Genomic DNA, 11,287 nt, shown 5'->3' with positions numbered 1-11,287 from the left:
TCTGTCAATGAGCGACAGAGAAAGACTCTTTTTCCTTTAGAGCTTAGTGAATGTTGCAAAGCTCCACTTTGTAAAGAATACCCAATCAGGTGCAAGATAAGAAAAAAAAATAAGAGATTTTTGCTTGCAGGATTGGATGATGGAATTTAGCAGATACTTACCACATTCACAAAGCTCTGGGGAAAAGGTATGCAACTGCACTTCCAAATTGCACTGCATTTGCCTTTAATAATCCACCCAGTGTCCTTTGAAGTGTTTGTTGACCGCTATCCCCACAAGAGCAGATAGCTAACATCAGGCCTTTACAATTTAAAATTAATGGAAGACCGGTCTCAGGTAAATGGTTAATAAAATTTGAACCCAAATAATATGAATTGTCTGAGACAACTCTTCCCTCAGGCTGATAACTAACAAGACTGGCTGAAAACTATAAAAATCTACTTCACAGAGGTTCGACATGTCCAAGGCACAGTTGTATTTAACAGAGCTGACTGTGGTCAGCAGTTATTTTTTACCAAAACTATAAAATGTAAAGGTTTTCTCTTGCATCTGGAAATTGCAATCTTAAAGTAAATCTGCACAATCTAACGTGTAATAATACTTGAACATTTCTACAGAATGGGATGATGCCCTCAAATCTACTGAACATCTTATCTGTGTATGGTCTTATAGCTTTATTTGAACTCCAGAGGGTTGAACAAAAAAGCTCACAGTTTCCCGCATCCACACAAGTGAAGTGGATGCAGGGATCTCCCCTGCTGTGCCTATTAAATTCTGACATCAAGAACTCCTCCACTGGCAGTATATATTGATCAGTGCTGCAGCAGCTGAATGCAGGTTCTCTAGCAGGAACATTCCACAGAAGCTGATCATTAGATCAGCTTCTGTCAAACAGACTGGGGCTACACACAGATCAAAATTCGGCCGGTTCCTGTTGAACCGGCCACATTTCAATCTTTGTTTACAGAGCTTTAGTATTCCTTTACGACACCTACATAATAAGCAAGATATTTATAATTCAGACAGGAAAGCATTTTTTTTTGCACAAAAGAGAAGTTCACCTTGTAAAAAAATAAATAAATAAATGTACATTCTTGCAGGTAAAAAAATGTGCATTCATTTTTTTTTTTTTTTAAACTGGAGCCTGTAAAGCATTGCACCTGCGACCAGCCAGGATCCTGCAGACTCATAAATACACTGTCTACCGGCAGGCAGTTACTGAATTACAGGAAGAACCAATGAACTACGAGGTTGCTCACCAGCGCCCTTGCAGTTCATGAAGAACTACAAACCATCAGCCTCAGTGGATGATGGTACTTGTAGTTTATTTATTCACAGAACACTGTGAATGAATGATGTGGCTGTGTGGGCAAAACCCCACATGGGCGCGCTTTTTTTAAATTATGACAGCGAGCCCCCGCCCGTTGTCACAGTGAGGGGGGATCAGGGGGAGAAGAGGCAGGAGCTGGAACAGGTTACTTGTTCCACCCTAAATAGGGGTGGAACCTTTAACATGTTCCAAAGGTGAACTTAGCCTTTACTGCAATTACAGATGAATAGTTAGGGTGACAGAATAACAGCTTCATCATCAACTGTGTGCTTCTAACATTCCTTCAAATATTCCTTCAAATATTGACTAGCATGCGGGAAAAATTGCACATAATTTACAACTTTTTTTTTTTTTTTCAAAAAACAATAACAGCAAATTTAAAATTTGTGACAATTATTTACAGTAAAAAAAACATCTAAATGCTCACATATCTAAAACATTGAAAATAACCAAGTAAAAAAATATCACACAGTTTAAAAAAAAAAAAAATCTTTATATAGGATGATACAGTGCTGCAACATAATATACAAATATGCAGATCAACTGCATAACAGTGAGATATTTATATTTCAAACAGATACAGTATTAAAGTAGTGCACTGGTAACCTCTTCCTTATAGTTGTGTGATAAATTACCCCACAAAAACTCTACAAGTTGATATAAATATTGCACCTCACACATTGTCCTGCTTTACCAGAAAACAGGGAGCTTTTGTTATACAAAACTTGTCTGAAAGGGGACAGAATGCATTTGTAAAAGAATGTCATAAACTAGTTCACTTGGTCAAGAAAGAGCCGATCATTATAAAAAGATTTTAAGCTGTAAACACATTTATGATACAATGATAAAGTGAACTAGGTTTGAACTTTTTTTCTTTTAACTTGTGTGAACAGACACAGGTGTAAAAATACTAAAATAAAGAAAAAAAATTAATTTTTTTACGCAGTGTAAATGAGACACTGAAGTTGATTTACTAAGAGAGTAGAGATTATTCACTTACCAAAGGTTAAGAATTACTGAGCTTTGTAAATAAGACAAGGCTGTATTAACATTGAATAACCAATTAAAAAATTTTTTTTCCCCTTACACATGATTAAACCATTAATGTGAACATGGCTTCACCACATTTAGGAAGTATTGACTTGGGAAACAGTGAAGAGTCACTGCTCCTTTTGTAAATCCACCCTACTGCTTAGTTTAGCTAACAGCGGACACTACAGGGGACGTTTTTACCAAAAGTTAAAGCACACAAAAACAAAAAGTGTAATATACTCAGCTTACTAGTCCTTACGTGTGGTAGCTTCACTAGTTTTCACATTTCAGGTTAATAATATTTTTAGTAAGTTGACTGTTGATCTTGCCAGAAATGGCAAAACCTGGAAAAAAAAGAAAACAAATGCCGCCAATACATCTTAGGACTAAAAGCTGTAATATTTTAATGTTTGTTTTTGGGTTTAAATACACTTTAGGTGTCATTCACACTTGTAGGACTCCAAATTTGCACCGACATTGGAGTGCAACTTTATTGCAACTTTGGATGGGTGCAATTCGGATAGGACTTCGGCTTTGACCATTGATAATGGACAACTGTGTTGCACACAAGTTGCATTGTATAACTTTCAGGTATGACTTTCATGCAACTTCTGAGTGTTAACATTGAAGTCTATGGCCCTCAAGCTGCATGAAAGTCGGACCAAAGTAATGCATGAACTACTTTGAAGTTGCTGCAACTTTAAGTCACGCATATATTAATAGTTATCATTGGAATACATAGGGAACAACTTGTCATGCAACTTTGATGTCCAAAGTTGCATGACAAGTTGCACAAGTGTGAATAGAGCCCTAAAGAGCCAGTTTACACAAAACTGGTATCTCAGCTTTGTATGGATGAACATAGATAAAATCACCCAATTTCTTATGTTTGCCAGTCACTGGAATTTCCGCCTTTAAATCCCAACTCCCTTGTCATACCCTAGCTGTTCCAGTGGGGTTTTAAACAGTACAGAGAATGTAAAAAAAAAAAGCATTAACAATCCACTTATTCCAGCAGAAAGAGTAAGACAAGCCAGAGGAATGAATGGGGAATCATGAATAAGAAACTAGTGGGTTATTCGACCAGCCACTAAATATTTTCCCCACAATAGAAATGTTGTTTTAGGTGAAATAACCATTTCAATACTATCTACTGTGTTGTTTCAACCAAAGAGTTACAGTAACAGTAGATTCAGGTTTAGGGTACCGTGTCTAAAAATTCAGAATGTTCTCCTCTATATTCCGCTGAAAGAAATCTGTGCATTTTCACTACTAGGAACACCGACAAACCAGAAACCAGTGACATCATTGAGGTACTTTTTATAAACCATGGCATAGCCCCACATTGCTGCTTCTAAAAACAGTCATTTTTAGCAAGAACATCACTGAACCTGTAAATACCTGTCACTATGAAAAAAATACTGCAAGTTATGGCCACTAATTTACCTTTACTGAACAAAAAAGAAAGTTCATAATGGAAGTAATAGGGGAGGTAGGATGCTGGTACTTTTCATGCTACATGTTTAAGTGGATGTCAGGTGCAGGATGGCGTAAACTCTACTAAAGTGCTTTATCAGCTTAGAAATAATGTGTACAAGCTTGGGGAAAGTATGAGGAGCTTATACTATAAACACGTTTAAGACTATTTTCATTATCAATCAGTCCATTCCTTTAATGGATCAATATATGCGTTCATCTAAGTTAAAAAAAAAAAAAAAAAAAAAAAAAAAAAAGATTATTCAAAAACGCTGTGATCCACAGCATTTGAAACTAAAAAAAAAAAAAAAAACCCAGCACAAAACATGCCCATGTGTTAATATGAGGCTGATGGAAGATGGATGCCTTATGCAGTAGTAAATAACCAGGTTTTTAAACAGTGGTTTACTAGTGGCTGCAACATGATCATGCCACATTAAAAGCTATAAGTATTTACTTTGAATCAAATGGCAGTACTATGAATATGAACCATAACATTGTATGTTAGAATATATCACACAACTAGCGTGTTAGAACTTTTTACAATAAAAGCATCTACTTCAGCTGGATGGAAATGATGCCTCACTAACAGATGAAAAATACCAATGATATCAATTTACTGGTACTGGTGCACAAAATGTGACATCAGCTAAAAGCAGCAGTCTGTACTTGCTATACTTTATCACTTGTTTTGGTCTACAAGCAACTCTGCAAAAAGTATATGCAATTAAATGTTTCTGATTTAAAGATCTTTAACTACACATGTATATTCCACAACAAAAAGGTTTCAAAAGACACAAACTACCTTGTTCTAATAAAGAGTTCTTATTCTTAAGTGCTATATATTGGTTAAGTGCAATACACCAAAGCTACCAATAAGAACAATCAGAACATGCTCTACAATTTTTAGAGCTGGGTGTTGCAAAGCACTACTCTGCGTCTCAATGTGTTGCAGTGCATAATGATGACTCAAGTGTCGTTTTGTGACATTTCAGCAAAAAAAAAAAAAAAAAAGTAAACTGTGAATTTTTTTTTAAAACGCATTGGCACCGCTCCCTTTAAAGTGCACACCAGGAGCCATGATATTAAGTGGCTACTGGTGTGGACAAGTCCTTAAGACTAACAATTTTGAATGAATAAGGCAGAAGTGAACATAGCAAGAGTAAACAGGACAATTTAGCTGCCTAGATTGAGCTACAGAAAGAACAGTAAAGGAGGACTTTAGCCAGGCATCTTGGCTTCAACCAGTGAGGGCATTTGTGTATATATGCTACCGTAACCCTGGTGGTCAGACAGCAGCCATATTTATACTATTGCTACCTGATTTCTTTTAGCTGAAGACTGCTGATAAATTTCACTGAAATTGAATAACCTAAACAACATAAGGCAATGGGAAAAAATAAAAATTAATCAAGAGTCCCCAAGAAATTACAAGATAAATTTTGTGAGGTAACCATCTTTGCAAAATGTAATTTTGATAAGCTATGTCTATCGGAATTAATTACAAAACAATTAGCTATAATAAATATGTTGAACATACATAATGCACATCAGTTTCTGAAGATACATGGCACATGAGCTACATCTTCACATCCACAAATCCCCTGCCACTGAACATACTCATGCAAAAATATACAACACAAAATACAAAAGTGCCTTCAGCCAAAAGACACATCAGTAGTAATAAATTAAAACTTAGTAAAATGAATATAAAAATTGTTCAAGTTTTTTGTGTGGGTTTTTTTTGTCTTCGTATCTGATATGTCATGCAACTAAAATCCAACTTCAACAGGCACTCCATGCATGTTCATTTGCATTCACAAATGTATAAAGTGTTTTTCTTTTTTTTCTCAGTCATACTCCTTGGCCAGTTAGGGAATGGTACCTGAGGCAGCATGAACCAAGACTACCAACTTACGCTTGGCCCATTTAATGTTGGCCTTTCCTGTTATTTGGAAGTCTGGGCCTCATACAAGCAAGCTTGGTAACTTTGAACCATTAAAAGCTAAATTTTCACTCTTTATATATGGCACTTATTAGTGCCTCTGCAATCAAAGATCATTCATTTTCCAACCATCACAGTCCTTTCAAAACAAGTAAGCCATGTTTCAAGTTATGCAGATCTAAACTTCTCAAAACTTTGGCACCAAATTGCTAACACAATAGCCAAGTGCACAATGCTCCAAACTTTTTCCTCTTGGTTTGCACTTTTATATTGTAAACTAAAACCACACAGTGCCTCTAAATCAACACTGTTCTCTGGTCAGGCCTTCTGCCATGTATGGACACCTCCTTCAAACGTCAGATAAAGATGCATTTTTGCTGAGTTCCTTAATTCCCTGTAGAATTCGCTTCATATGACCCACTTTCATTATCCCCAGATCCTACGAAAGAAACAAAAACATTTTATTAATAGCAGCTAACCATCAGTAAAAAATATCAAATAGTGGAATATAAATAAAAAAAATCAGGATTTTTCAGGAGGCACACAAAGAAAGTCACTATAGCAAAACTGTCAAAACTTTATTTTTAAAGATGGCATGTATTTTTGTTTTTCTCCAACTTCCACATTTTGTAAAAAAAAAAAAAAAGAAAAATGATAATGTAAATAAATGATGGCACTACATAAAAAGGCAAAAAATGTTTTGTTTTAAGATATTAGCATAACAACGTCTATAAACAGTTTGAAAAATATATGTTGATGAAACGTCAGTCTCCATAAAGAAGTTACTATATTGTACATGCACCATTTGGATGATAAAAAATAAAAAGTAATATAAACACACAAAAACATTTTTTTCATCCCAACATATGGTGTTGAAGAAAAAACCAACTCTAAATTGACCACTAATTTCCAGTGTTATTAAACTGTATATGAGTACCCATTACACCATGCTATTGTCCCAGAAATGTTATGAGAAGTATGGCCAAAGGATCCAGACTTTAAAGTTTTGATTTACTCAGATTCCTGACTGGCAGCTGGCTTAGCTTTTCAGTGCGCTGCTGAGCATGAGCCAGCCGCTGGAGGAGCAGAGCATAGAGGAGTGAATGACAGTTACCGCTCTCTGCTCAGTGAAGAACAACTGAGTGATCAGCGGTCATGTGATTTCTCAGTCCTTGGTCTTAGAGCTGGGAAGGGACTACTGCAGCATCTGGTCAATGCTGCATTCATTTAAGGGAGGATGTATGTTTGTTATTTTCATTTCTTACACTTCTTCTTTAATGTTGGATTTCTATATTTGCATACCACCTTAACTCAATGATGCCTGAAAGTAAAACAAATCTAAATGCAGCTTTGAAGCTTTGACAAGTGTTCGTAAAACTGTACATAACATTGCAAAGACTCTGTGTATCAAGATTCATTACAGTGCCTTGTATTTACTCCCCTGGTGTTTTTCTTTTTTTGTTTTACAACCTTGAATTAAAATTATTTTTTTGGGTGGGGATGGAACTTTGTATTATGTGATGTACACAACATGCCTTTGACTTTAAAGGGGCAAAATATTTTTTATTGTGACACAAACGATAAGACAAAAAATAAACTGCGGCGCTGTCAGTCTGCGGGAGATAGAAATGGGTACAGAACTCTCTTTCCGGGTCATGGCAGTGTACATCGTGACTGACTGGATCTACACCGGGGGACATTTTTTTCTTAATAAAATAATTGTCAAACTGTCTCTGTTCTTATTTATTTTGACACATTTTTTTTTTTGAATGGGTACACTGTACTCATTCACATGCATGGGGGGGGGTTTCTCAATTTGTGTTCAAAACTGATAAAATGTGCCACTCAGAAGCGTTACCATAGAAGGCAATAAGTCTGGAATTTGCATCTTTACCGCACGCAGTGCTCAGAAAAAGCACATGATTTATTAAAATCACACTAAATTCACACTGCAGATATGTGAACTGGCTCCATAGGAAGGCCTGTTTGGTGCATATGTTATGCGAATCGGATGAAGTTCAAAACGCATCCAGTTCGAATATATGTGAACAGAGGCTTATGCTGTTGTGATGCATTTCATCAGCAATGACTGGAAACTGGTCAAAGTTGATTGATGGCACTAAACACAAGATAATAATTGAAGAAAACCTGTTTATCAGCCAGCTTGTATGACCATTTATGCACACTCAAGATTTGTGGATTTTTTGTGTCGCATGAAGAAAACTGAATTTTTGTAAAATCTTACCTGTAAAAGTCCTCCGACAGTCGCCGCCTCCTCTAAGTCCTCACTGATGGGTATTGTCTTCCTATCCGTAGGAATAGCTAGGCATATAGACTTAGACCAAAGACAAAAGGCATTAGCATATACACACCCACGGGGGCTGTCCCATCCGGTCAATAGCCCCCCTGCATCACCACTCCCAACTCAGTTTGGTAGCATAGCAGTAGGTAATAAGAACCCCAAAAGAGGGGCGGGGGCGGCGACTGTTGGAGGACTCAGAGAAAGGAATTTTACAGGTAAGATTTTACAAAAATTCAGTTTTCTCTTACGTCCTCCGACAGTCGCCGCCTCCTCTAAGTCCTCACTGATGGGATGTCCCAAAGCAGTATAGACATGAGGGGTGGGAGACGCAACCGTAAAAAAGGCAACGCAGTACCCACATCAGAGAAAGGAATCTTACATGCACCATAAGAGAACCAACTGGGCAACAGAAAAAAACAATGCTCAACAGGAGAAACAGCCCAGGAAAGCAAATGCCAACAGCCAGGGACCCAGAGAAAAAATTCAAGGGTCCATCATGGCACTGCCGCACTGAGAACCTTGCGGCCAAAAGAAGCATCAGCTGATGCCAGAACGTCTACTTTGTAGAACTTGGAAAAAGTGTGCACCGACGACCAAGTCGCCGCCTTGCACACCTGGGCCACCGAGGCCCGATGCCAATAGGCCCAAGATGCACTCAAAGACCTGCTCGAGTGCGCCTTAACAGGGAAGGGCGGAACCCGTTCCTTCAAGGCGTAAGCCTGCTCAATGGTCTGTCTGATCCATTTGGCAATAGTTGCTGCGGACGCAGCCATGCCCTTTCGAGGTCCCTCAGGAAGGACAAAGAGGGAATCCGTCTTCCGAAAGGATTTCGTAGACGACAGGTAAACCCTGATCGCCCTGACAACATCCAAGGAATGCAAAGCAATCTCCTTCGGATGCTTAGGCTTCGTACAAAGCGAAGGCAGGACAATGTCCTCATTAAGGTGAAAGTCAGAGATCACCTTGGGAAGGAAGGATGGGGGTGGACGCAAAACCACCTTATCCCCGTGAATGATCAAGTAAGGGGAGCGGCAAGACAACGCCGCCAGCTCCGACACTCTGCGAGCCGAAGTGATCGCCACTAAAAAGGCAACCTTCTTAGACAGCAGAGGCAACGATATCTCCCTGATGTTTTCAAAGGGAGCACGCTGTAACGCGGACAGAACCAAGTTCAAGTCCCATGGAGGTAAAGGCTCCTTCCTGGGAGGAGCCAGATGTCGCACCCCTTGAATGAAGGTGCGCACCAAAGAACGAGACGCCAAAGGGCGTTGGAAAAGAACAGCCAGTGCAGACACCTGGCCCTTTATCATGGCCAGCGCCAGGCGCTGATCCACTCCAGACTGGAGGAAAGCCAAAATTCTCGACACCGAGTAAGAACGAGGGGAGAACCCCCTGGACTCACACCAGGCGAAATAGGCTTTCCAGGTACGGTAATAAATCTTACCAGAGGAGGATTTTCTAGCCTTGATCAGGGTAGGAATAACCTCAGAAGATAGACCCTTGTCCTTCAGGACCTGGGTCTCAACAGCCAGGCCATTAAAGCCAGCGACTGTAAAGCAGGATGGAAGATCGGACCTTGAGACAGGAGATCTTCCCGCAGAGGCAGACGCCACGGAGGCGCCACTGCCAGGTGAACAACGTCAGCGTACCAAGACCAGCGAGGCCAGTCCGGGGCCACCAGAATCACCATGTGCGGTTCCGAGACCAATCTGCGAAGGAACCGGGATAGTAACTAAATCGGAGGAAAGGCGTACATCAGACGATACTGATGCCAAGGGGCCACCAACGCATCCGAGGCGTCCGCCAACGGATCGCGCGTTCTTGCCACAAACCTTTCCACCTTTAGTTTTTGCCGGGATGTGAACAGATCCACGTCTGGGGATCCCCACTTCGCACACAGCATCTGAAAGACCTCCGGGGTGAAGGGACCATTCCCCCTGGTCCAGGGTCTGGCGGCTCAGATAGTCTGCCTGCCAATTCTCCACACCCCGGAATGTGAACTGCCGAAATCCCCGGGACATGAGTCTCGGCCCAAGACAGGATGTCGGTCACCTCCCGGGCTGCTCGAGCACTAATGGTGCCCCCCTGGTGGTTGATGTAAGCCACCGCGGTAGCATTGTCCGTCTGTACGCGAACAGGCAGGCCCTGGAGACGGTCCGACCACTGGAAGAGACAGAGTTTTATCGCTTGTAGTTCCAGCACATTTATCGGGAGGGAGGATTCCTCCTCCGACCAAGTGCCCTGGGCAGACAGGGTGCCCAGGACTCCACCCCAGCCCGACAGGCTGGCGTCCGTGGTAACCACTGTCCACACCAACGGGCGGAAGGACTTGCCTTCCGCCACCGATGGGGACTGGATCCAGCACAGAAGAGCCAATCTGGTCCGGCGACTCAAGGAGACATCCAGATCCAAGGACTGAGGAAGTCTGTCCCACCTGGCCAGGATCTCCATCTGGAGAGCCCGCGTGTGGAACTGGGCAAAGGGAATCGCCTTGAAGGCCGACACCATCAAACCCAGGCCCCGCATGTAGGTCCTGAGTGACGAGGACGGATTGTCCCTGAGGGACCCGATTTCGTCCCGCAAAGTCCGGAGCTTGTCCTCCGGCAAGAATACCTTCGCCTGAGCAGAGTCCAGAACCATTCCCAGATAGGGAAGGCGAAGCGACGGAGACAACGCTGATTTTTGAACGTTGATGGTCCACCCGAACTCATGGAGCGTCTGTACCGTGATGGACAGATCGCGCACAAGGTCCTGACTGGCACGCGATCTCAGAAGCAGATAGTCCAGGTACCCCAGGACCGCAATGCCCTGGGCCCACAGCAGGCCCAGAACCGGTGCCAACACCTTGGTAAACACCCTGGGTGCCGAAGCGAGACCGAACGGTAACGCCACAAACTGGTAGTGGTCCTCTGCGATAGCGAACCGAAGGTACCGCTGATGACCCTCGAAAATGGGGATGTGCAGGTACGCATCCTTCAGATCTATCGAAGCCAGACTCCATTCGAAACTTCCGAACACGCACGAAGCGGTTCAGCGCTTTCAGGTCCAGAATAGGACGCACTTTGCCCTCCTTCCTGGGCACAGTGAACAGATTTGAATAAAACCCCCGAAACCTGTCCCGATGAGGCACCGGGACAATCACCCCCTGAGCAAACATGTCCTGCACCGCTTGATGCAAGTCCTGCAGACACCCTGGAAGCAG

The 11,287-nt window shown here is 41.5% G+C and overlaps 1 protein-coding gene across 5 annotated transcripts in view; it reads right to left on the bottom strand.

Annotated features, from left to right (window-relative positions):
- Positions 1 to 4,873: 4,873 nt before the first annotated feature.
- Positions 4,874 to 11,287, bottom strand: part of DGKH (diacylglycerol kinase eta) — a 588,450-nt gene continuing 582,036 nt past the window's right edge. For all 5 annotated transcript variants that reach the window (XM_082244880.1, XM_082244879.1, XM_082244881.1 and 2 more), the window contains one exon: positions 4,874 to 6,222. In XM_082244880.1, the coding sequence (XP_082101006.1) occupies positions 6,133 to 6,222 (90 nt within the window). In that variant the 3' untranslated portion in view covers positions 4,874 to 6,132. The remainder of the gene's footprint in view (positions 6,223 to 11,287) is intronic.

Source organism: Pelophylax lessonae (assembly GCF_965119305.1).
Source record: "Pelophylax lessonae genome assembly, chromosome: 2".
Classification (NCBI taxonomy): domain Eukaryota; kingdom Metazoa; phylum Chordata; class Amphibia; order Anura; family Ranidae; genus Pelophylax; species Pelophylax lessonae.
This window is presented reverse-complemented; position numbering and strand designations above follow the sequence as displayed.